The sequence below is a fragment of the Diabrotica undecimpunctata genome, chromosome 9, assembly GCF_040954645.1.
Source record: "Diabrotica undecimpunctata isolate CICGRU chromosome 9, icDiaUnde3, whole genome shotgun sequence".
NCBI classification, from domain to species: domain Eukaryota; kingdom Metazoa; phylum Arthropoda; class Insecta; order Coleoptera; family Chrysomelidae; genus Diabrotica; species Diabrotica undecimpunctata.
The window spans coordinates 122924178-122951689 of record NC_092811.1 but is presented as its reverse complement, the minus strand read 5'-3'; the positions used below and the strand labels follow the sequence as shown (position 1 = coordinate 122951689).

General features: G+C 33.8%; 1 protein-coding gene across 2 annotated transcripts in view; it reads left to right on the top strand.

Annotated features, from left to right (window-relative positions):
• The window catches only part of LOC140451385 (zinc finger Y-chromosomal protein 1-like), a 58432-nt gene extending 32353 nt beyond the window's left edge, over positions 1 to 26079 (top strand). The window contains exon 2 of one of the 2 annotated variants that reach the window (XM_072545168.1): positions 24236 to 26079. In XM_072545168.1, the coding sequence (XP_072401269.1) occupies positions 24236 to 25511 (1276 nt within the window). In that variant the 3' untranslated portion in view covers positions 25512 to 26079. Of the gene's footprint in view, positions 1 to 3081; positions 9841 to 24235 lie in introns of those variants that run through there. The other variant, XM_072545167.1, reaches the window with a different exon arrangement.
• Positions 26080 to 27512: the final 1433 nt, after the last annotated feature.

Below are 27512 nucleotides of genomic sequence, written 5' to 3'. Positions count from 1 at the left end.
CTATTATCAGTGCAAAGCGAAATAACTTCTGTCAGCTATTCTCACACTTTCACACGATATTTTTGTTAAATTTATGAAACAAAATTGCAAGATACTATACCGTTAACGACAGTCTTATTGGTACTTTCGAGTTGATGGGGTAAAGTACCCCACAAGCAAAATTTTGAGCTGTATTCACACATGTTTGAAAAATATGGTATTCATCTTACTTACATTCGATTGGTCACAACTGGATATCACTGCTACGCCCGTTTGGTTGTAGCAGATTTCTACTGTCGATCTGGTACTATGTTTTTAGACATTACCATTTTTTGATGTCCCTGTGTCTCGAAATAACATGTTTTCTTTTATTTTAAAATTAATAATACACATGGCCTATTTTTATAACGTATTCGCTCCGTGCGTGACTGACGCGACACCTACCGCCTTCATCTGACTGTTTTGGACCTACCAATTTTCAGGTTAAACATATGACATATGTTTGACATTGTTAAATACAGGCGAAATTGACAATTATTAATAATTAACTTTTTAATTACCTATATTTTTTCAGTTTATGTACAAAATAAATGTAGTATTAAAAACTGGGTTTCTCAAAATTCATCATAATATATCTTTTTAACCCCAAACGGAAAAGAAAGGGAAAAATCTAGTACTGGCAAATCAAGTTTTTCACCTGAAAGAGCATATAATTAAAAACAGTAATAGTAAAAGGTATGATATAAAAGCTAAAGTCATCAGGCACTCTGCAGTTAGCTTGAAGCCTTATAAAATATCATTTAAGGTAAATTATTTAAATATTTCCTATTTCAATTGCATAAAAATGAGATTATGTGATATTTACTTTTTCATATTAATAGCACGGATCCATCTTTTTCTTTTCTCTAATTTATATGCAATCTTTGGGAACCTATAAAAACTACACTTACTATTTTTGCTATTATTAGCACAATTAAATACGCAACATGTATTTGCACACATTTTTGATAAAATTTATGCGTAAAAAGATTCCATGATTCCAATTTTGTCATATTTCGCCGCTACGCACGCTGGTTTCGTTTCAAGGTACCCCTACCATGGTCACGCACGGAGCGAATATACGAATTGTATTTCCTAAAAAACTATTTGTTTCAATGCATTCATATAAAAAATTTTTTTAATATAAAAATATATCTGATATCAATTCTAGAATTTTTTTTTATATTTCCACAATTTTGTGAACACTTATTGTCCATAAAACCAAATTTTTCTGACTTTCGAGCATAGACTTCCTATGGGCTGTGATAATTTCTTGGTAATGAAATGTTTATCGATAATTATACAACGCAAATACGTTTTTACTGTGTATGGTAGCGCCTTAGTGGACCGACTCCGTCTCATACATTCTTGCCCCAATTATTTACCCCAATAGAATAGAGCTAAATTATTATAAACAAAATTTTTCGTATAATTAACTATATGCGCTTCTTGTTATTTTCGCTTGGTACTCAACTTGAGCTTCCTAATATGCGTTAACTAGCAAACTCTCATAATTGTCAAATTTTGACAATTATGACAACTACTAAAAAATTATGTATGTAGTCAGACCTTTATTATTGTATTTGTGTCCGTGGATGTATAGGAGCGAATTGTGAATAGTCCGTAGCAAATTTAGATTTGCCTATTATATACAAAGTCTGTATTGATTTTTTTATTTGAATAATTTATTAGATTGAATAAAACATTTTAGAAAACCATCCATGCGTTTTATTTAGATTTTTTTTTCTTTATTTACTGTTTATTTTTGATTACAGTGCGATATCTTTTTCGATTAAAGCTATGAACAAATCATTTTTATTTGTAAATTTCGCAAATTTGTCTTCATGCTCACAAAACTCATAATAACGTTGATGAAGTTAATCTACTCATTATAAAATCTAATGTAAACTATTTTGTAAGTCCTAATGTATGAATCTTGCTGGTACTTTACTTATAATTATTTAAGAGAGTCTCTCTTGGAATATCAGCTAACATTACGTTATAGTTTGACCCTGCTCTCCCTGTTCGAAAGAAGAACTCGTTATTATATTGGCACGTCTCTTATAATATATAAATGTATTATACTGAAATGGTTTTATTTCCAATTTATTTATAGTCTTTATTTAACAGTTATTTTAACACTATGTTTAATTTATTACATATTATTTACACTAAAACACAACCACTTAATTAAAATTAAAATTTATTTGCTATTTGAAGATACAATATTTCAGAATGATCTCAAATCTCAATTGTTCCCTATATATAGTGTACACTTATGCCTCTCTAAATCTCCAGATCCTTGCTTAGAACAATTCGAATTGTTCCACAGACATCTTGTAAGAAAAATCTTTATTTAGAATCCTACCGTGTGGAACCATTGACTTGTTAGTGGACGCTCACAACGAGGCGTCGACCCTCGCTCCGACCATAGGATCGTACCATAATTGATAGGTAAAATAAATGCATTATTTTAAATGCGAGCGTTCACCTGCTTCTACTCTTATGTTCCGGAAGGTCGGGGTCCATTGAACGCCGCAATAATGTTTGAGAGGCAGGCAGCTTACGTGACAATGCATATATCTCACATAAATAATGTGCATTCAAAAATATTTATCTATAAGAAGTGGAATACGAAATATTTGGGTTTCTGCTTTTCTTAGCATCAAAGAGATGTTTACATTGTTTGTTACTCGTTTAGACTTTATTATTGGATTTCTGGAATTATAGGTCGTTTAGATAGTCCACAAAAACATTACCTGACTACCAGATTAACTTCTGTAACAAAGATTTAGACTTAAGGTATCAATACAAATAGGGTCCGAAGTGCCCGTGTTGTTGAAACATACTTGTAAACAAATTCAGTGATGCATAAAATTCAATAAATTTTCTTTTATCAGTTTATGATAAAATAATTGGCGTCTCGGGCCCATTGGACTCATTATTAAAATCTTCTCGAAATCTTTAAGTAAAAAGTGATTTCTTCATGCGTTGATCCAAAAAGAAAACGATTTTTTTTTAAGTTTTATTTGAATTTTATTTATTAATATAGTGTACTTTTAGGAACAGTTTAGAATCAAACACGGAAGAAATTATAGTAGTTGTATATGACGATTGTCAAACTAGTGTCAATGAAGATAATTGGTCTTATCTAGACGATGCACTTTTACCAACGAATCCTGAAGAAATAATCGATCCTGAAATTTTATTAATAAATTTTGATGATGAAAATCTTGAAGACGATGATGCTCAAAAGCCAACTGAATGGGGGGATCATACTCCAGAAGTATATAGTGAGTCGTACCCTGACGAATCTGTTGACTCTCAACAGGAAGAACAGCAGGACTGTGAAGTGAATGTTCTAGAAGAATATAAGGAATATGAAGAAGGCGAATTTGACCAGCCGGTAGAAAATATTTATATCGACGGAGATATATTATATACAGAAAAAATTAATAAATCAGAACGTGAAAGTTCTGCTTCTGAACTGGCTCTGTGCAGTGTTTGTGGTAAACGCGTAAAAACTAGAAGTATGTCCAAACACATGGCCTTTCATGGTAAACAAAGTTGTGATATTTGCTCAAAATCGTTCAAAACTTTCGAAGAATTCGAAAAGCACAAACTCGAGCATTTGGAAAATGATCACCCGTGTACGAGATGCAACTTAAAGTTCAATAGTACTCTAGAATATGTCTATCATTGTTATAAACACGACAATGTATACAATTGTGTAATATGTTCGTTTACCACTCGTAATAAGTCTTCTATTAAGGGGCACATTCTGCGCCACGAAAAGAAGTACACACATTACTGTGATATTTGCGGAAAGGGATTTTTGGGCAGAACCTTGCTGGATTCCCACAAAGAATTACATCTGGATATAAAGAGGTACAGCTGTGAGATATGCGACAAAAAGTTCGCCGTGAAGAGATACCTTCAATCACATATAAACCTTAATCATCGAAAAGAACTCTACGGCGACGACCAGCTCTTTCAGTGCGAAATTTGCGGCAGAGAGTTCACTTTTTTGAAGAGCTTGCTTCGCCACCAAAGCATCATCCATCACATCGGCGAAGATCGTACCGTGGAATGCCCTATCTGCCACAAGATAATTGCCAACCCCTATAATCTTAAAATACACATGAGGATTCACACAGGAGAGAAAAATTACTGTTGTGATCTTTGCGGTAAAGCTTTTTCGGCACACAAATACTGGAAAAGGCACAGGCAACACCACGAGATGCAAAATTCCAAAGATCCAGACGATATTGAAAAGATCGATGATTTAGTTGATTTCAGCGCTCTTTCAGAAATTGACGATTTGGAAATAGACCATGTCGACTTTATAATGGACATTGAACAGTTAGACTAATTTTATTTACACAAATTAAGAGATATATACAGATTGTTTGAATAAAAAACACAACGTCTCAGTACTTATTTTTTCTTGTCCACTCTACACATTAGTATGTTTTTACCATTATGTGGCACTTACTATACAGTTAATCGTAAGGCTGTATTAATTTAAGGCTAAAATTTACATTTATATCTTCTATTCATTAAAGATACCCATTCAATAATTCTGGAAACCCTGTATCAGCTTGATAGTATCCAAACAGTGCGATGTGGTCTAAAGGGTAAAGGATATAGAGATTCGGGCCAAAATTGCGCTGAACCTTACTTTTACTTTTTTACATAGAACGTATAAAAATTTAAAAAAAAAATAAATTCTGTAAGTGAGGGTCTTTTGCGCATCTTAACGGGGTACCCTTTAGTTAAGTGGTCCAAATTTTTGGTTCGTTTTTGATATCCTGACCATTATTTCATGTTGTGCATATCCATTGTCATTTGAAGACCACAAGAAAATAATTTGATAAGTTACATTTTTGTTTATCTTCAGGAGAAAATTTTTAAAGTTTAAAACTCTGATTGTATTAAAGTAAGTCTTACAATTAATCAGAAATAAAAAGAAAAAAATTTGCTAAACAAAAATATTGGTTGTTGGTTTACGTTTTAGTTTTTTTTAAATTTATATCGCATATTACTGGTATTAATTATTTTTTATTCGTCTTAATGGACTTAACAACCTTTTCCCTTGTAAAGAAGGACTTATCACGTCATTACCCCCAAAAAATCATTGACTGTCTATTTTTTGTATCAAATGAAACATTCATAAAAAACATTTTACAATATAATTCCAGTTTTCCAGTGATTGACGATACCCTGTAATCTTCTTGTAGTAACATACTTTTGACTATGCCCTGTATATGTTTCGACAGACCCATGCCTATAAGTGGACGTTACATACTTTGACGATACCCTGTAGTCTTGTTTTTCCCATATAGTTTTATTGTATACATAAAATCCAATTGTTTGATACCTCATACGACAGGATCCAATAAGAATACGTTACTGTGTCTTTTAGATACGACGCCATATTTGTTTTAATAATTGTCTCCTCCCACCATCTCCATGGATACCTCATAGCTCATTATCCGTCAAGCCATTTCCGAGCTGTACAACCATAGATAAATAATATAATAGTAGAAACTGTACGACTTTGCGACCAATTTTCTATTTTGGACCTTAGATTTTCTTTGGAGATTTACATGGAAAAATGATCAAATTTTGTGCTCAGAGATAGATTGTTCCCGTTCTTTAAAACCCCGTAAGTACTTAGGAGGTTCGTTTAATTTTTTTAATTTAAGTATTTACAAGAATATCAACTTTACCTCTTGTTTTACCATAAAATGGCACAAAAGGGGGCATCTTCCACGCTTGCTTCCCGTTTTATTTTCACATGATAACAGACTGTGAAATCTCGGAAACCAGCCTCATTCTCGGATTTTCTAGCCCTTTTGGTTAGGTAACCAAGGTAACCAAGCCCGCTAAATATGTTTATTTCATCATTATTTTTAGAGGAGTTTATATTTTTTTATAATAGATTGTCTTTCATGTTCAGAGATTGCATCAAAGCATTTCTTAACACATTTGCAAGCTTCGCCAGTTTCATAAGACTGTAACTTTAGTTTCTTTGAAACATCTTGCATCTTCCCATAGCTTTTCATTTTCTTGAAAGTTTTTCCCACGAGCACAAGGTAATTTATCACTCGAATACTCCCCCGTATCTGCCATGCTTATTTTGACTATCAGATAATAGTATCAAACGTTGTAAATAATCACTTTCACTTTAAAATAAAACAAACTGAGCACTATCATAACCGTCAAAACAAAGAAACTGAAAGCATCTGTAGTAATCAGATTATTCAATGTCACTTTCATTATTGCCAACCACTAGGATTACCTGGACTTATCAACGTTTTCCCCTGTTTGGAATGGACATGTCAAGTTCTTTCCATGTACAGTGTTTTTTCAAACAATTATATCTTTTGACTTATCAAGTTATTACTCTGTATTGTGTTACTCTTACTACTACTACTACTAAATGTCAAAAACTATGTAATTAAAGCTACATATTGGTATTAAAAAGGATAAATGTCAAAAATTGGACTTATCAAGTTCTTTGCCTGTGGTCTTTGATTATATTATTTCTATATTTAAATAACTTTCTTCATTTCTTTGGCTTATGTTTCTCTCATAACCATATATGTTGTCTTTTTGTTGATTTATCTCAGTCCAAATTTTTCTGCTTCCTATATTACTTTCTTGATATTTTTTGCAGTTCTCTTTTCTGTATTGTTATTATTGCAAGATCATCTGCAAATGCCAAATATTGATGTTAATTATTAAAAATTGTTTCTTTTGTTTTTAGTTTGCATCTTCTAATTATTATCTCAAGCGGATTGTAGACACTGGATCCCCTTGTCGTAAACCTTGGTTGACTTCAAATTCATTTCATTTATTGTTGTTTCTAACGTTAATTTTACTAGTTGGATTAGTTGTCTTAGTATTTCTTTTAGTGTCCAAGCCTGTTATGACTCATGAGCTGATTCCTGCTTAGTTTACAGTACTTGAGTCTTATTAGCGTGTGTCCGTCAAATATAAATTTTACGATGTGCTGACTGAGTATATTTTCCCAATGAGATTTATGTTGTGTTCTGATCCAGGCTTTTGTCCGGACTGGGATGGTGCTTGGTGCTCCTACGGCCGACTTTAAACCGAAGTAGTTCTTCTCCACATTTCCACACTGGCCTAGAGTCCACCTTAGTACATGTATATGTATATGTACATGTATTGTGCCACTTCAGTTCGAAAGCCTTCGTTTTAAATTCTCTCGCACAGTGCAAGATTCCATCAACACACCTTGACCATCATAACCTAGTGCTTTTTTATCAAATGTTTTTGTCTTTCTTGAACAGTTTTTTTCATACGTTAGGTCTTTCTTGAACACTTCTTTGTACCTTAGGTCTATGACCTGTGTTTCTTCTTAGCTTTCTATCTTCAATTTTTGGACATAGATCTCTCCCAACTCCTTCCATCGATCTCTATCGTGAGCAACATACTGTTCCGGGTATTTTGTTAATGTCACCTTATCTAACTTGATAAGGTCTTTAACAACATTGGTCTTTTTGTCTAGCAAAATAGCCTGCGAATCTCCATTTGTCCTTTCTGCTGTGGCTAGTTTATTCATAATTACCTTAATTACGGTCCAGGTTTGACATCCATATGTCATGATAAGGGTAAGGTTGCACTGGTTGAGCACTTTGCTCCTCAAGTATTACCTCATGTCGAATGAATTGGCTTGAAAACTTCCATTTTCTAATCCACTTGCCTTTCCATTGATCAATATTCTTTGTGACAAGACTTTAAGGTTTAACATTGATTCATCATCACCATCCCGTAAACGTCTACTGTTGAACATAAGCCTCTTGTAAAAACTTTCATTCAGATATGCCTTGCGCTGTTGCAATACAGTTGGTAAATATCCTCTTTATGTCATCAGTCCATCTCTTGAGGTGCCTTCCCCGGTTTCGTGTGGTTGTCGTTGAATATTTCCGGTATATCAAAGTTAATTCCAATATGAACCATTCATTATAACATATTTTTTTCCACTCCAGTTTCCAGAAGACATTCTCTTTCGATTTATTAGACGGTTTTGGATATATTATTCCCAAAACTGTTATAGCCGGATTCATATTTATGTTATTAGTCCAGTCGCCAGAGATTTGAGCCCTAAAAATCATACGAACAAGCTGAACGAAGCAAAAATTGCATTCTGCACCCTTTTCAAAAGCTGCACTATTTTCCTTTAAAACCCATCTTGATTTTTGTCGATAGGACACTCGAATCAAAAGATATTGAATTTTTACCGTCGAGCTGATACAAATTTTAACGAGCATTGTTTTCGCGCGCCTAACCGACATTCAAAATCTCCGATCGCTTCAATCGTTGTTTCTGGGAGAACGGTTCATTCTACGCAAAAAATGCTAATAAATGTTTTTGTTTAAAATTATCTTGCTGCATTTTTTATTTGAAACATTTTTTCTTTGTTGTTCAGATTATTGGTAAATGGATTATTTTCCGTTTTCCACCCTCTCGGTGGGGGGTTTTAGGAGAAAGCCCGGAGGTAAAAGTGGTTAACTTTTTTGCATCTTTTTTAGCGTACAAAAATTGACATTTTCGGCAAAATTCAGCTTGTTCGTGTGATTTTTAATGGTACGACTGAAGTATACCACTATTTATATGTAGTAGTAAAAATTGTAATCAGTGTACCTCACTGATATTATTAGATTGAGGTACTAAAGTCTTGGCTTAATTTTCAACTAAAATTTTAATAAAAAATTTATGTTTTAAATATTAACCAATATGGTTATATGTTTGTATATGTGTTCCAACAAGGGGACTTTGTTTTTTGTTTGTTCTTTTTGTTAAATATTGTATCATTTATTGATCCCTGTCAGTGCTATGAAAAACATTCCTTATGTATTTTAAGTCTGTAAAATAGTTATTCGAATCACAGTCAGATACTTTTCTACTTTTGTTCGTAAGAACATTTCTCAGCAATATCATTTGTCATTCCGACGACCATAGTTCTTTTTTTTGTCAAAGTTCTCGATCTGAATCATAAGTAATCACAGTTGTGTCTTCCCAGCGCTTTCTTGGCTTTCCAACCGGTCTCGTTCCCTGCATTCTAGCATTCAGTGCTCTTTTGGTAGCCTATCCTCTCCCGACATTATCACATGTCCGACCCATTGCAATCTTTGTATTCTAATGAAGTCTGACAGTGGTGCTTCCTTATAAAGTTGATAAAGCTCGTTGTTGTATTCCGATTTCTGACGATTCCGTTTTCCCTCACAGGTCCTAGTATTCTCCTCAGTACTTTCCTTTCGAATGTGTCGAGTTTGCTTTTGGATGTTTCTTTCAGGACCCATGCTGCACTGCCATATATCATGCTAATGGTCGAATTAAGGTTTTATAAATTCTCATCTTTGTATTTCGGTGGACGATTTAGACCGTAATATATGGGAGGGGCAAAATAAGCTGTTTGCCTGCGTTATTCTTTCCGTATTTCTCCATCTTCTGATCCGTCGGCATATATTTCTACTCCCAGGTATGTAAACCGTTTCAATGTCATCTTCATGTATGTTTTTTGGGACTATATTTCTTCTCATTTGCATAATTGTTTTTTTTTTCTGTGTTAATTTGCAGACCTAGCATTTTTGTTTGCATTTTTAACTCTGCATATGTTTCTACCTTTCTGTTAAAATTAAATATGTTTAATGTCAAGGAATATAAAAAATTTTCAGTGATAAAAGATGAAAGTACAATAAATGTAAATGGAATTATGTTTTTTTTCCTTATTAAAAATATCAAAATGTTTATAATTAATGTAAGTTATTTTATGTTACCAAATAAAGTGATATAAATATAAGCCTTTTATTAAAACAGAAATCGTTTTTATTTTCACATTTATAGTTAAATATATTGTTCCAACCAGACACAACATTTTTAATTTTTTAGGATAATAAACTATATTAAAACTGAGCTAGTTGATGACTGGGAAGCGCCGTCAAAGAAGAGGAAAACGAAGAAGGTTTTAAAATCAAAATCCGCTGCAAAATCAAAAAGAGTGAAGAAAGATCCACCAAAATACGTTCCAAAGCAGAAGCCCAACCACAAAGCTCGCGCTTGGGTCTGCAAAATTTGTTTCGAGGAGTTCGATACCCGGAAAAATATGTTCGACCACAGAAAATTGTTTCACGAAGACATGGAGGAAAAGTTTGGTAAGGAAGAGGACGAAAAGTATTCGTACGATCCAATACTCGAATGCTATACTTGCAACAATTGTTCGGCAGAGTTCCAGACGAAAGAGGAAGTGACGAAGCATATTGAAACTCATGAAGAGACGTATGATTGCCTTGAGTGTCAAATAAGTATTTCAGGTGCCTTGAACTTCTCCGCCCATATGCAGCAGCACAGGGAGGACAGATTCTTTCCTTGTCCAATGTGCACTCACACTGCGAGTAGGAAATCTGCGATGCTCACCCATATCACGCGAATGCATTTCAGGAAATACGATTTCCAGTGTCGTACGTGCGGCAAATGCTTCAACGACGCCACTACTTTTAAAGAGCACGAAAACTTCCACTTGGGAGTTAAACCTTTCTCGTGCATAGTGTGCAGTCGGGAGTTTATATACTCACGGTACCTTGTGGCGCATCAAATCCGTAATCATAGAGTGAGGGTTCTAGATAAAGAGTCCAAGACGCAATGTCATATGTGTCCTAAAATGTACGCTAGAAGCGAGACCTTGGTTAAACATGTACTAACCAAACATCTTACCTTCCATGAAGGCCCGCACGAAAAGAAGCATTTATGCGACGTGTGCGGCCAGGGTTTCTCCAGAACAGACAAGCTGAAAATACATTACCGCAAACATACGGGAGAAAAACCGTACTCCTGCGTGTACTGCAGCAAGAGCTTTATCAAAAAAGATTATTTGATCATGCACGAAAGGATTCACAATGGAGAAAAGCCTTATGTGTGTGATCATTGCGGCAGATCGTTTAACCAGGGAGCGCCTTTACGGATTCACTTGAGATCGCATACAGGCGAGAGGCCCTATAAGTGCCCTCACTGTAGCACTGGCTGTGTTTCTAAAGGGTCACTTAATGCGCATATTAGAAGCTGCTTGAATTCTACAATGTAATATTAACATTAAACAAATGGATATGACACCGTTGAAATACGATAAATTACGTTAAAATATGTTTTAGTGAGGTGTTGTGTTTGTGGAGGGTTCTAGTTAAGATTATTTTATATCCTTGAATAAAATCTTCTGTTCCAAATTATTAAGACACTTCTTCGCTGTTATCGCTTATGATTAACAAGGTTGTTCGATAATTACGTGAGTTATTACGAGGGATATTTCAGAAGTAATGCACATATTTGTATTACTCAAAGCGTATTTATTTTTGTCATATTTTTTACACCCCTTGTTTCTAATTCACCGATTCCCTCGTCTTGGAAGGTTTGTTATGCCAGTCAACTTTCAATTTTATTATGGATAACGGCATTAGAAAGCTCTTTTAAAGACAAAAACATCGCCCACGCTTAGGCTCCTTTAACCTGGGGAACAAGTGGAAGTCTGGTGAACTTATGGCGGTGCTGTATGTTATATGAGCCTAGAATTTCCAGTCGTATTTCCAGTTAATCAATCGCAATGTTTCAATGCCTGTGGGTTAAATTGCCATGCAAAAGAGAGTACAGTAAGTCGTTTTTGTCACTGTTACATTTGTTCAACATGGAACACGTTTCATCAATTGCGACAATTTGAAAAAGAAATGCAGTAACTTCATCAGTAACTCTGCTTCAATAATGTTGCAGTTTCCAGACGGTTTTGATTCTGTCTACAAGTGAACAGTGAGAAACCCACCAATCCGAAGTTTTCCTTTTCTGCAATCCATATTTCATAATGCAACAGATTTTCCTCTACGAGGTTTGATGCCTATTTCCAATCCTTGACCTATGAATAATGCTCACAAGAAAATTTTAACGATTTTATTTTTGAACATAGTCCTGCCTCCGTTTACCACATTTCGTATCTGCTCTTTAACATTTCGCTAGCGTTCTAGAAGAAAGTTACTTCGACTGTGTTAAACCTATTTACGGCATAAATTATTTGTATCATTGGTCAAAAAAAAGTTCCCCTAAGGTCTTCTTTCAGTTTTGAGAACAGCCTGTAGTCACTTGGGGTAAAATTTGGAGAATATGGAAGGTGCTTTACAATTTTGGAAACTGTATCACGAATGGCAACCATTGTTACTAAGTTGCTAATATTATTTGGTGCGTATAGTAAGGGATTGCTATAGTAGCTCCTTTTTTAAATAATCAAATAATTGTGCATCCCAGAATACTGAAACCATAACCTTGTTGGCTAACGCCACAGGTGTGAACTCGTAAGGTGGTGGTGAATTCATATTCTTCCACGGCTTGCTCTAACTTGCTCCATTGTTACGTACTGATCAATAAAATTCTTAACTCTGTGAAAAGTGTCCAAAAGCTGTGGAAAAAGTCCTATCTCTGTGTAGCATGTTTCTGATCAGCTGAAAGCACTCAGGGAACCAACCTTGCCGTTAGTTTCTTCATAGCTAAAATATTGGATATAATGTTTTGAACTACATCCAATGAAAAGCCTCTTTCCTCCATGATTTGATGCAAAGAGACCCTGAGATCTTTTAGAATTATATCGTGGAATTTTCTGACATTTTCTTCGGATCTGACGGGGTGACTAAAGGACCTCCACCATGTTCATCTTCACAAGTTTCTCTTGCACACTTAAGCTCGCTACACTAGTTTTCGCTACTTCGCAAGACACAGCATAGTCATTTAATGGCAGTTTCTTTTAGGGATAACTGCTTTTTCAGCAAATATTTAATCAAGCACCTGTGTCCTTTCTCGTCCCCTTTAACACTGAGACATACCTCAACACTTGCACGGTTTAATGTCATTGATTCAAGCTGGGACTTTCTAATCCAGAGTTGGTCAAGAGATGCATGTGGCTTTTTATTAAGTATACATTTAAACTTCTGCCTAAATTGGAAATAGGTCAGGGGTGGACTATAGATATCAACCTTTGTATGCCGTCGATATGACCGTTTTTATCCGGTATGCTTTCATGGAAGCGGCTGGCCTAACGGAACACAGTCTAAGATCTGTTCATCACAAACCTTACTTAAAGCCCTATGACTTTCTGTAGGATTTTTGCCACTCGTCGACCCACTTATTCCAACGATATTCCAAATTAGCACCGTTTTAATCCGAGTCGATGATTCTAAGTCCTTGAAATATATATTTAAATCATCTAGTTTGCAATTTTTTGTGTTTTGTTAATAGCTGTGAGCCAGATCTAGTAAACAGGCCGAATGAGGCATTAATTGAAAACCGAATTCATCAAGTTTGGTTATTACAATTGTCCACTTATGGTAGAAGCATTTCACTGATGGAAAAAACGTTTGTTCTACAACTCAGGCAGTTTCGCTTCGATTATATGTCTAAATTATTTCAACAATTTTTTTTGTATGTATAATACTGTTCATTTAATGTGTTTATCATTTATAAGCAGTTGATCAAGGCCATTTCATTTTAATATAGAGTGCCATAACTTTTTCTTTAGACTAAACAATATTTGAATTTTATCTACAGACTTTTCTGCTCTTCAACAAGCTTATCCTTCGTCGATCTGAGCTTTTAATGTCATTTATTTTCGATTGTGGGATACGATCGGTCTATTCTATACGTAATATTAGGTGATATAGGCGATTTTAATAAATTTCTTACGTGAACAAGTTTTAATCAACATTTTCATCTGGAATGGAAAAGGACTTAGTACTACCTCCCATATTTTTTGCTCTTCCTTAATAACATGTTTTATAACATTTGTATCACTTTTGCCATTGATTTGTGATATTTATCTTTGCCACAGAAACTTTAGCTTGAGCCCATCTACATCAATAGAGTTTTGTTCGCATTTGGAGGGAAGAAGTCGAAGTACTAGAATCTCAGTTTCTCAAAATCATCAGCATTCAGATCTCCGTGGTAATCTCCGTTAGGAACAGACTAAAGTATTGTAAACCACAATAGTAATAATTAGGCTTTTTTCCTTTATCTTTTTACTTTTATTTTTTAGTTTCCCACTTGGCATATGACAACGGTATTTTGGTTTGCGATTGATGGTGTTATAATGCCCATACTGAGTAGTTAGTGGCTTATTTGTTTGAGCAGGCTGTACCAAGTCCCATGACAGAGTGTAGAGGTGACAGTTAAATAGAATAGGGTATTTCTTTTCCATCAGCACCCTTGAACTGCTTAGCAAAGCGATAATTAAATTTACGAAGTATTTACCGGAGTTTTATCGTAAATCAGGCTTACCTATTGATCAGAGCGAAATGCTTTGAAAACAGTACAATTAGTATAGTGTCAGTTTTCTAAACCTGCAATTTGCATACCAAATGAGGTTAATAGAGTTCACAGTTTATTTCTCTTTCTTACAGAATATACACTTGTCACTGATTTGTTACTATCTGTTCATATAAAGTTTCGATTTTGTTAGGATGTTATTTTATTATAACATATAGGAAGATTTTCTACTCACGGTTTATCATATCAAATTTGTGGTTCAGAACACCTTGCAATTTTTTGGAGATATTTTTTTGTTAATAATATAAAATATAGAGCTCAGTAAATGTTCCTATCAGGCAAATAATGTTAAATAGTATTTTTTATTCTATGGGTGATGATACATCTTTGATATTTGAAGGCTTTCTTCGTTCACCTGAATTCTTTCCTATAAAATTCCGTTACCGTTATCTTCGATACATTCCTTCCATCTTTGAAACTTCACCCATGTTTCCCTGAAGGTTTTTCATCTTTTGTTTATTATTATTAAACATAATAACAAAGATAGGAAGAGATTTTTCTTAGGAATAGTCATTTGAGACAGAACATAAGATACTCTCCAAAAATTTCCCAAGCTTATAACAATAACCTTCCATTAACACAAATATCCTTCACTTAAATAAGCAAACTATGAGCAGGCCTCATGTTTACGAATCCAGTATGTACTGGTAAGGAGACAGGATTTGTTCAATGTCATAGAATCAATAATGTTCATAACGACTGGAATATTTCACTTTGGACCATTAAACTGAACTCTTTATCAACAACTGATGTACTAGAACATTCGCCAATACGTTTGAGACAGATACAATTATCTTAACGAAGCTTATGAACTATTGTGAATAGTAACGAACTAGCTATCCCCTCCTCGTGCCATTTACGATCGATGAAATTGACGTAAGTGGCGTAGGCACAAGAGTATCACATCACAACCACGTAAAATACTGATTTTAATCAAATCTCTATTTCTTCTCCGTAATGGTTCAACGTTGAAATTCGTTACTGAAGAACCATTCCTTAAGTTACAGGATTTATGTTTATATTAACACTTTAGATACTATAACCATAGATATTTTAATTGTTTAGGTGACTAAAAAATATATTACTTTTTATTTTTTTTTGTATAATTTATTTAGATGTAATCATATATCGGTATATTTTTTTAGAATCTATTTTTTTTTGGCTGCTCTGTCTGCATCACAATTACAGTAAAAATTTAGTTATATGTATATTTATTTTAAATAAACTATATCCAATATATTTATTTATTATTTTACTAACACTATTTTGATTTCTAATGTTCTAAAAGAAAAGTGACATGTAGCATATGTAAATATTATTCCGAACAATATTCCCATAGAATCCAGAAAAAGCCGGGGCTGTAACTACTTTGCTAAAGCGCAGTATCTACCAGGTTCGGCTATTAAATAACGAGACTGCGCGCGCAGCATTGGATAGCTGGAAGTGTCTACTCTTTCAGTACGAAAACACGTTTTTTTCGTTAAATTGAAAAAACTTCGACTGAGTGCTATAATTAGTTGAAAGAGGCCTATGGTGAGAATTCTCTATCTCGTGCGCGTGTTTTCGAATGGTATAAACGGTTTTCTGAAGGCCGAGAGAGCGCCGAGGATGACCAACGTCCAGGTCGACCTGTCTCTGTTTTAACTCCGCAAACAGTGACCAAAATAAATGAAATTGTGTGCGGAGATCGTCGTATGAGCATTGGGATGATTGCTGAGACTGTAAACGCCGATAAAGAAACTGTCAGAAAAATTTTACATGACGAATTGAATATGAAGAAAGTCTGTGCGAAGTTGGTCCCAAAAAATTTGACCCGTGACCAAAACCTCGTCCGTGAACAGATCTGCTCAGATTTTCTTGAGAGGTTACATGAAGAGTCTGCATTAATGGAAAACATCATCACTTGCGATGAAACCTCGATATTCAAATACGATGTTGAAACTAAGCGACAATCCATGAACTGAAAAACTCCTGCATCGCCAAGAATGAAAAAAGCAAGGATGTCGAAATCAAAAGTTAAAGCCATTCTAATCGTTTTTTTTTTCGACATTAACGGCGAATGGGTTCCAGAGGGTCAAACTGTAAACCAATCTTACTATTTGAAAGTTTTGGCAACGCTGCGAGAGCGAGTTCGTAAGAAACGGCTGGAGTTGTGGAAGAACAAGCTGTGGATCTTGCACCAGGACAACGCAACTGCCCATAACGCACTGTCTGTGAAGCGTTATTTAGCCGCTAGATGCATTCCAGAGCTCGAACACCCGCCGTACTCGCCTGATTTAGCACCCTGTTACTTTTTCCTGTTTCCGAAGATCAAGTCTGCCTTAAAAGGAATCCGGTCCGAGTCGATGGAAGAGGTGAAGCGAAAAACGGCGGAGCTCCTAAAAACTCTAACAAAAGAAGACTTCCAGCATTGCTTTGACCAATGGAAAAAACTAATGGAACGGTGTGTGGTGAGGGAAGGGGAATATATTGAAGGAGAGCATTCGATTGTAGAATAATTTTTAAAATAAATCTCTTTTTCGTAAGCAGTCTCGTTATTGAATAACCAGACCTCGTATATTTCAAAGCCATTATAATCCTCAGTTGTAAAAAAACCTTTCCAAAACAATCTCACTTTGAAAGATCCATAGTATTTCTTTATTATTTTCACGCATTCCGGTTTTGAAATTACAAATGTACGATATACTCTAGTCACTGTGGAGGAAAAGAGGTCAATACCTCTAAATTTTGTATAACTGAATCGATTTTGCTAATAATTTGGAATTAGGCTTATCTTACCTCCCTCTTCAAAAGTTATATATGCGATAGGCGAGCTTTTTATTTTTAAGGGGTGAAATCACCCCTTATTGAAAATAATGAAAAAAATTTATATTTTTACATTTTATGGATTTAAATCGTATTAAATTAGGTAATTGAAATATTGTCAATTATATTAATGGATATTGCGTACATTGTCAACCCTTAAATAATCTTAAAAACCACCCCTTTTAATAAAAATAATTGTAAAAAATCGTTTAACAGGTTCAAACGCTTTTGTAGTGCATTTATATCATCTACAATGTAATTATCTGCTTATATAAAATAATTTTGGTTGATTGCAACACTTCAACCCTTAAAAACTACCCCCTATGTCAAAATATATAAAAAAATCTTTTTAAACAACTTCAAAAGTTTTTAATGTACATTTATATTCAAAAAATCCTTTCTTATCAATAAAATATTTTTTGATTGGTAGCTTATTTTCAACCCTTAAAAACCACCTCTATGCTCACGAAACAAATTCCCCTTTGGTAAATGTCTAAATAAAAAAATTAAGTATACTCATGCTGTTTTTATTGTAAAAAATTATGCATGAAAATACTTTACATTAGAAAGTATACAAAATATATTTACAAAAATAAAAATTATTTACAATATATCAAATTATTCATTGTCTGGAGCGTCATTCTCGTCGTGTTCTAACTCCACCTCTTCGTCTATTGGAGGACAGTTTTGACAATTGTCGCCAGAGCATGTTCCACGCGTAGCATTGCTGCATTGCAAAAGAGACCTAGTGTACGACAGCCACACGCTGAGCCGCAACCCTTTTTGCAATTGCAAAAAATCAGTTTCAATAGTTCTTCTGGTGCAGGTGAACTTTTCATTTTTATTGGTTGTAAAATATCATCACTCTTGAACCATCCCCAATCCGTTATATCAATCTCTTTGTTTCCAAGCCATATCTGAGTTTGTAAATAAACTCTTTTGATATGCTCATTCAGGGCACTTACAGTTGGTACAAGAGATGATAATTTAACTGCACTATTTTTAGTTGTGGCTTTAATAAACGATTCGTATCGCATTTGTTCAAGTAATGATGAATAATCTTCGACCTTATTCATTTTGTTCATGTGGGTGTCTTTGACAAGGCCATACAGCAAAATTGTACAGTATCTCCCAGCTTCTAAAATGTCTTCGAGATCTGAAGTACTCCTGTCATTGGCACTCATTGGCGGCTTGCCCACGCAACATCAAAGGAGTGTCGGTTCTCTGTGTTCGTTAGTTCTCTGAAGCAAATGTTCAGTTTAGAGGTGCCTATATTATATACATAACATATATATGTATGTATGTATGTATTATATACATATTTGTGTGAGTGTTAGTGTGTCTGTTACCAGTTTTTCGAATATACTTTTATATATATAAAAAGCTATATTAATAGCTATGAATAAAGCTTTTATATATACAGAAAATAAGTTGATGCTCCAAAATATAAATAACATGCTCCAAAATTTTTTTAGAATAACTCCGTTAATTTTTAAGCTACAGTGTCCATTAAAAAAATATTTTAAAGGTAATTTCAAAAGCTACAAGACTAAGTAGATTAAAATATGTTAAAATTCTTTCTTTTTAAATAGTAAAGGGCCAAAGTGCTGATTACAGATGTGTCAGCCGCTAAATCTCAAACTTCAATTGGCTATATCTCTATTATTTTTCGAGTTACAACAAAAATAAAAAAATCAAAATTTTTGTTAAGAAAAAAACTACATTTTAGTATAGAACTATTTTTCACGTATCTCTTATAGTTTTAGATTTATTTTGAAAAAATGTAAATTTTTAGATAATTAAAAAAAAAAAGATTTTTTAATTTAAACATGATTTTTTCAAAAGATACGCATTTTAAACAGGCTAAACTTTTAAAACTTATAAATAACACTAAAATAAAATGAATTGAAGAAGATATACTTTTAATTTCAATTCTGATCGAAATAGTGTTACTTATACTGCTCGTTTTTTTTTTTAAACGCTAGAGTAATTCAAATTCTTTCCTTCGTATTTCGCTTTGTTTTAATCGAAATGGCTTTTAACATAGCTCATTTTAAAGGTTTTTTCTAGCTCTTTAAAAAGTATTGTATGAGTTTTTATCAAAAAAGATGTCCATTTTCCGATATTTAATTTTAAATGCATCGAGTATAGTATCCCTAAAACAAAAAGTCATCTTCAAACAATTATAAATCGCTTAGTATTGTACTTATAAAACTTAATAAAAAAACATTCTCTTTGTTTTTTTATAAGCTTTATTTTTGTTCATTATAGATTTTTCAATAAAACGCTTTGTTTTTGAGTTATTCGTACAAAATCATTGGAAAGCATGTTCTTTTTTGCGAAAAGTTTACTTTTTCAAGTGCGTATAACTCAAAAAGTATTAATTTAGCGAAAAAAATTTATATGACATTTTTTGTTTAAAATTTGATTCTATATCAATTCCCGGGGTTATTTTGAGCGTAAAAAGTTCAACCTCCTAGATGGGGTGCCAACCACCCCAGGGGTAGAAGCACACATCGGCACCATATAACTTATGTTTTTTGAGTAATTTACTACCCACTGTAAAAATTTCAGATAAATCGGTGCAGTTATAAAAAATTTAAAAGAAAAATGCCACAGTAACTGGACTAATAGGAGTAAGTTTTTATTACAAGAATCACTGTTGTATACTTAATTTGAAAATGTATGACAGCATAAATTCATTATTAAAGAATGATCTACATAAATCATTTCTTTTACTCTGTCTTTTGACAAGAATATAACAAATAATAAAAATCATAACAGTGGCTGGTTTAAGATAATAATGAAGATGCAAATACCTTGCAACATTTTAATGTTTTTTTGGCATTGTGCATCGTATAAATATACCTCACTTTTTTCGCACTATGATTAGTGTTGAAGGAAAATAGTTTATTTATTATGAGAAGTGAATAATAAAACTGTTTACTTCTCCATTTAGTTGCAGTTTCTCTGTAACAGTCATGCTAATACTCTAGAAGTTAAGTTAGACGTGTTTAAACTTCGAAATTTCTACGTACAAAAAGCCAAACATATTACAATTATGTTTGTTGAAATAGATAGTTAAAAGAAAGACAAGAAGAACGAATAATTTTGAAAATTTTCGACAAATTGTATAGACTAAGATCCCAAAGCGATCAGACATAACTTATTTTCGCACAGATGAAACCTTAAAGTCTGAGTAGCGTCTCGTGTGCTTTGAATACCTGCGTATTTATGAAACTTGCTGAGTGACACCTGGGCAGGTAATAGGTGAGAAAGGTAACTAAAAATAAGAGCTATTTAACTTAAATTTACATAACTGATTTTTATACATATTTTGTAGAATATTATTTTGAAAATACTGTAATAAGTGTCAGACACTTGTCATGGACCAGAACTTTTGTCAGACGCTTTAAAGCTCCACTAAAATTAAATGAACTTTACTTACTTTTACATGTCTGATTTTTAAATAGAGATGCAAAAATATTTAATCAGATCGAAAACAGTAAGTATTCTTAATGTATTTGAATTTTTTACTCTGAGGCTCATGCGCACAGCACTCTCGCGCTCATACTTCTGGTTAACTAATTTTTGTATTTGAGGGATGTTTTGTCATTTTAATTTGTCTGACTGATTAAATATAACTTTATTATAGTTCCATTAATAACATATTTAAAAATCAGACATGTAAAAGTAAGTAAAGTTCATTTAATTTTAGTGGAGCTTTAAAGCGTCTGACACAAGTTCTGGTCCATGACAAGTGTCTGACATTTATTACAGTATTTTCAAAATAATATTCTACAAAATATGTATAAAAATCAGTTATGTAAATTTAAGTTAAATAGCTCTTATTTTTAGTTACCTTTCTCACCTGGTACCTGCCCAGGTGTCACTCAGCAAGTTTCATAAATACGCAGGTATTCAAAGCACACGAGACGCTACTCAGACTCTAAGGTTTCATCTGTGTGAAAATAAGTTATGTCTGATCGCTCTGGGATCTTGGACTAGTACTACGTAAACAATTTTATGACGATTTTATCTTCTTTTATCAGAGTAATGTGCAACATAATTTGTGACGAAAATGGTAATTGTAGGTGTTTGTTCAATGTCAAATAATATTTCGACGTAGTGTCAATTTGTACCTAATAATAATCTTAAGACTGCCCTAAAAGTGATTGATTTTTAGGATTTTGCGAACTTTTATATAACTCTCGGATTAAATTACAACGTTAAATAATAGTTATTTATAAATAGGTAAGAAAATAAAAGAAGACTTCCTTGCAATAGGTATTACAATTTTTAGCTCATCGTCAAAGGTTACTTAACCCTTAACAATACATGGTCCGGTAAACCGATTTTTAAAAAATCCCTGGGTTTGACCTATATATTTTAATATATCTTGAGTCCTTGTCTCAAGAGAATAGATGTATAAACTTTATTATGTTTTTAAAGTGCTAAGGATTACATTATTTCTTATATATGAACTGAACCATCGCACGGTGATCATTTTATGTACTAACAATTTTTGTTATAAGAGTTTTTTGTAAAACGTCTGGTGCCAAATTTATTGAAAAATGTGTGCATATTTGTGAGTATGCATTTTAGACCTATTCAAATAAAAACCATTTATGTACAACATATTACTTTACAGGAAAGACTACAGTCAATCAAGCTCAACAAAAAATGTGACTTCCATAGCAGTGTTTGTCTACTCAGCATTCAATCAAAGAAGGATAACCAGATTGTCTTTGCTTAGTTATATAATTTGTTCGAAGTTGACCTCATATAACATCTGTGAGTGAAAGATAGGTTTGACTATTGTTCGTCTTAATCCTCTTGTAATCTAAAACAGATTTGACATACTTCCTTCTATGACCACTCTATTGTTTGTACTTGTTAGCGACATTTTCAATAATTTTATCAACTTTTTGGATATTCCTAAATTTTGTAGAGCTTTGTACAACTTTTCCCGATCGATAGAGGCATACGCCTGTTTAAAATCAATGAAGAGCATGTGGAGTCCCAAGTTTTGTTCGTAACTGTTATTTTGTTTCAATTTTAAGGTAAATATTTGATCCACTGTTGATCTTCAACCTATTACGTATGATCTTTGCTAATATTTTATACATAACATCCAGTAGCGCTATCCCTCTGTAATTTTTAGAAAGGATTCTGATACCTTTCTTATGTATTGGGCAAACTACGGCATTAATCCATCTCTCTAGCATTTTCTCCTCTCTCCACACTCTCAGTATCAAATTACATAGCTTTCTTTGCAGTGTGATCCTTCCTTCCTTTAAAATTTCCGCCGGGATTCCATTCTCCCCTGCGCTGTTACCGTTTTTAAGCCATTTTATTGTTTCCTTTTCAGTTGGTTCCTCTACATACACGTCATCATTATGATCTGATTGGCCCATTGCCTCATCTGTTTGCGTCTGTTTTTCATTATTTAGAAGTTCGTCAAAGTATTGTGCCCATCTGTTTAATTTCTCTGCAGTATTTCCAAGGAGCAGTCCTTTTTTATTCCTACAAAAAATTGTTTGCGTGTTATTTGTTTGTCTGTTTCTCTTCACTTCTTAATAGAAATTTTTGTATTTCTTTGCTATGTAACGCTCCTCTATTGTTTTTAATTTTCTTTCCAAATATTCTCTCTTTTTTTGTCTGCAGATTCTTTTAGCTTCTTTCCTTTTCGTCTCATGTTCTGTAATTGTTTCTTGAGTTCTATTATTGTCTTTTTCCAACTTTGCCTTAGTGCTGTTTTACATTCCTCGTCGAACCAGTCTTCTTCTCTCTTCGCTCCTCTATATCCTAAGCAAACATTAACTGCTTCTGTCATTGATGTTTCGATTTTACTCCATTCTTCTTACAATGTATCAGACATTAAGTTGTCGTCCTTTCTCTAATCTTGCATTAATCTCATTTTCTAATGCTCTTTGCCACTTGTAACTTGGTCCATTTACTATTGGAAATTATCTTTGTAGCCAATTCTTGCTCTTTTGGTATATTATCTAATATCGACTTTTCCGCGGACTTTATCTTTATACATAACTGATTTTATGATCCTACCTATTTAGATCCTATCAATTCAATCGTTTTGTCCTATGGTTCTATATGCTCCTAGGACGTTTCCTTTTAAACAATGGAACGTTCCGTGTCGGGTATGAAAACTTTCTCTTCCATTCTGCCATTTGAACGTTAAGTGGAGGCGACTCACTGTCTCAAACCGACACGGATTCGTGGGGTATTGAACATTTAATACAGTTTTTTTCGCAATGTAAGAGTGTTTTTATCTCAATCTGTTCTCTCACATGAATTCCCGTTTAGCTCGTTTCCACCTTTTTCTGCTATTGTTTCTCACAGCGGTTCTTTGTGAATGGCAAATTTTATTTTAATGTTAAAAATGCTGAAATCTTATTAGCATTGTTCTTCTTGATCTTTGATCTTTCCAAAGTTTGCCACTCTTTAGAAGAACCCCCAGAGCATAAACCCCTCTTGTAGCGGGAGGGGTGGAAAACATCGAGTTACAAAGAATCTGTATGCCATAGAAAAAAATGTTTCAAAAGTGAAATGCAGCTGAGATAATTTTAAATAAAAATGTTTAGCACTCCATTTGTAATATAGCTCTCCATTCGTCTGGCATTTGTCCTTCTTCAATAATTCTATTAAATAAACCTGTGCTAACTTGTTCCTGTTTCTCCTAAAACTGTCTACACTTCCCCAGGAATATCATCTGTTCCAACTTCTTTTCCCTTTTTTATTTTTCGAAGTGCTTGGATAACTTCCTCGTTGGTGATTTTGGTGACCATTTGTGTTTTTGAAATCCTTTTCGTTAATTGGAGTTATTTTTCCTGCCGTTTCATGTGCAACTGTAGCGACATTATCAAAGTCTGCGTGGCAAATATTATAAATGTAAGACTTGATAACAAGTATAGACAATAATAATATAATTTAAAGTCATAAAGAACATAAATGGTTTTATTTGAATACTATGCTGAAAACAATGCAAACAATAATTATTAATCTTATCTTTTAGGATTTTTCCGGAAGTGGAAGTTGAAGTAAAAGTAGAGGAGGAAGATTTTGTCTTCGACAACGTTCCCTCTCCTCCTAGAAAAACACGATTCAGCGATTCCCCGTTTGGGCAAGTGACGATCAAAGAAGAGGAAGATGGCGAAGAATCCTTCGATGACAACAGCGATGAAGAATATACACCTCCAGGATATAAAAAGAAAAAAGGTAGACTTCCTAAAGAAAAACCACCGCCAAAAGAAAGAGTTAAAAGACAAGAACATAAAGTTTGGACGTGTAGGAGATGTCTGGAGGAGTTTATTTCCAGGCGGGAGCTGACCGATCATACGAAAATGTACCACCCTGAAGAAAACAAAGATGTACATACCTATAAATTCGACGAAGAGCAAGACATTTACACTTGTTCTACATGTTCAGCAGAGTACCAAAGTAAAAAAGAAGTGGAAGAGCATATTTCAAAAATCCACGAAGAATTCTATACGTGCGAAGTGTGCAAGCATACGTCTACAAAAGCGTATAACTTTGCTGTTCATATGCAGATTCACAGTGCTGAAGCTATGTATACTTGCCCGTTATGCAGCTATAATACACCTAGAAGAACATGTTTACAAACTCATATAAACAGGGTCCACTATCATAAGTTTTATTACACTTGTTCGACCTGCGGGAAAGGTTTCAATGACTCAGTCATCTTCAAAGAACACAACAACGAACATCTAGGAATTAAGCCTTTCATCTGCGTAGTTTGCAATAAGTGCTTTGTTTATTCTAGGTACATGCTTATCCATCAAACAAGGTACCATACGGTGCACATAGAAGGTACGTTACACAAAACTCAGTGCAGCATATGCTTGAAGGTCTTTAGTAAAATAGCCACGCTTTTGAAACACATCACGACTAAACATAACGCAAATCCAGCAGATAAGGTAGAAAAACGTCATCTTTGTGATATGTGCGGTAAAGGTTTCGGTACATCAGATAAACTTAAAATCCATTATAGAATACACACCGGAGACAAGCCCTTTGGTTGCCATTACTGCGAAAAGAGATTCACCAAAAAAGACTATCTCATAATGCACGAACGGGTTCACACAGGTGAGAAACCGTATCCGTGCGAGTACTGTGGCAAATGTTTCAATCAAGCAGCTTCTTTAAGGATTCACGTAAGGGGACATACTGGAGAGAGACCGTATATCTGCCAGTTATGTAACGGGGGGTATATTTCAAGAGGATCTCTCAATTTACATTTAAAAATTTGTACTGGTATGGCTGTCATGTAAATATTTTCATAGAGCTAAATTTTTGAACAGTTATGTTTGTATTTTGTAACAAGATTCTATAAATTTTATAGGTTAATTACAACCTATTGTGGGATGAAGAGACTGAGTACCGGTGCAATATTTCGTAATTTATTGAAAATACAGGCACACAAACATTCGCCAAGTTTATATACTAAAACGTAACGGAATATCATTTTCTTTATGGATTTTTTCACAGACTTTTCCTATATAATATCAAAATATAATTGCTTATTTTGAAACTACTTATAGACCAGGGCACTAACAATTTTCCCATGACATTCTTTGAAACAGATATCCAACAACTGCTTTTGATATTTTTTTATATGCAAATATAATCAAATATTGTAAAAGTAGCTTCAAAATAAGGACCATATCACAAATTTTCAGCTTTAAAAACTTTATCTACAGAGCGGTTGGTAATAGCCGCTCCGAAGATCCCTTTTAGGGTGAAATACGTATACGCGGATACACAAACGCACTGTACGTGAAATCTAATCTTAACTGTCTTTTCTTTTTATTCCGATTTACTCTTTATGAGTATGAGAAACCAATTCGCTAAGCATTTTTGCTTAGTTGAGGAGATATGTTATGGAATGCAATTTTAGATTTCCCATGTCTCTAATAACATCTTTATCAACGTCTGTTTTGCCTTGCAATTCTTAGAAGGTACAGATTAAAGCAGAAATCTGAACTTGGTTTCGAAAATTAGTTTACGGATTTATTTATCAGATGTCAGATGATGAAATACTTATAAGCGGATACACAAACGCACTGTACGTGAAATCTAATCTTAACTGTATTTTCTTTTTATCTACAAGTTATTTTGCGGAAACTATTGAAGTTGTAGACTATTGAAGGGTATACATGAATTCTGAAACACCAAATTGAAGACAAAGTATTATTCAAATCAAAGAAACTTTGATTCCTGCCATATCCTCAGATTCCTTAGATGATGATACCCCTTTTTCTGAAAGACTGCGATATAAAAGGAAGAAATCTCATAATTAGGTCAGAGGTAATCTGAGAAGATCAGAAAATAATTTTAGATCAGAATAAAATTTACTGGTTCTGAAAATGTACCTTTCTCGATTTTACAATTAGAAACTCCTGTCCAATTTTTTAAGTTTCTCTTTCCTGATAGTCTTATAGAGCATATCACAGAACAATCAAAATATACTCAGTACTAACGTCCAGATAAATCAGCTAATACAAAAAAAAAATACGAAATAGAACAATTTATAGGAGTTACTATTATCGATATGTCGATAATTCAACTTCCGTCAACAAGACACCGAGCAGTTAGTGATATGATGAGCTGCAACAGATTCGAAGAAATAAAATGTTTCTTAACATTTCAATAACAATGATGACATGGTTGAAAATGATCAACCTAGACATGACAGATTATTCAAAGTCAGACCTGTTCTGAGCCAAATCAAAGAACGGCTACTCATGGCTCCGAAAGAAGAATTTCTAGCTGTAGGCCCAAAATCCTAAAGCAGTACAACCCAGGAAAACCACATAAGTGGGGCTTTTAAAAACTTTGTGCTGAGCAGTATTTCGGAATTCAGATATGACTTTGATTTGTTTGCTGGTTACCAAAGTTACATTGCACCTCCAAGAGCACCAAATCTTAGTAGGAGCAGCAACGTGGTTGTCAAATCAGCAAAATTGATACCAAAACATCAATTTACAAGTTGTTTTTTGACAACTGGTTTACCAGCATACCTCTCATGATATATCTGGCCAAAGAGGTCATTTTATCTTTGGGAACGTGTTCCTGGAGTTGTGATACCAGCTGAGAAAGAAATGAAGAAGCGTGGCACAGGTCATATGGTAGAGAAAATAGCCAATATACGCAATGTGAATATCAATGTAGTGTCCTAGTTTGATAATAGAATCGTTACTACAATGTCAATATATGCTGGAAGTGAACGTCGAAGAAATATTATTTACGAATATTTTTTCATTTCATTGATA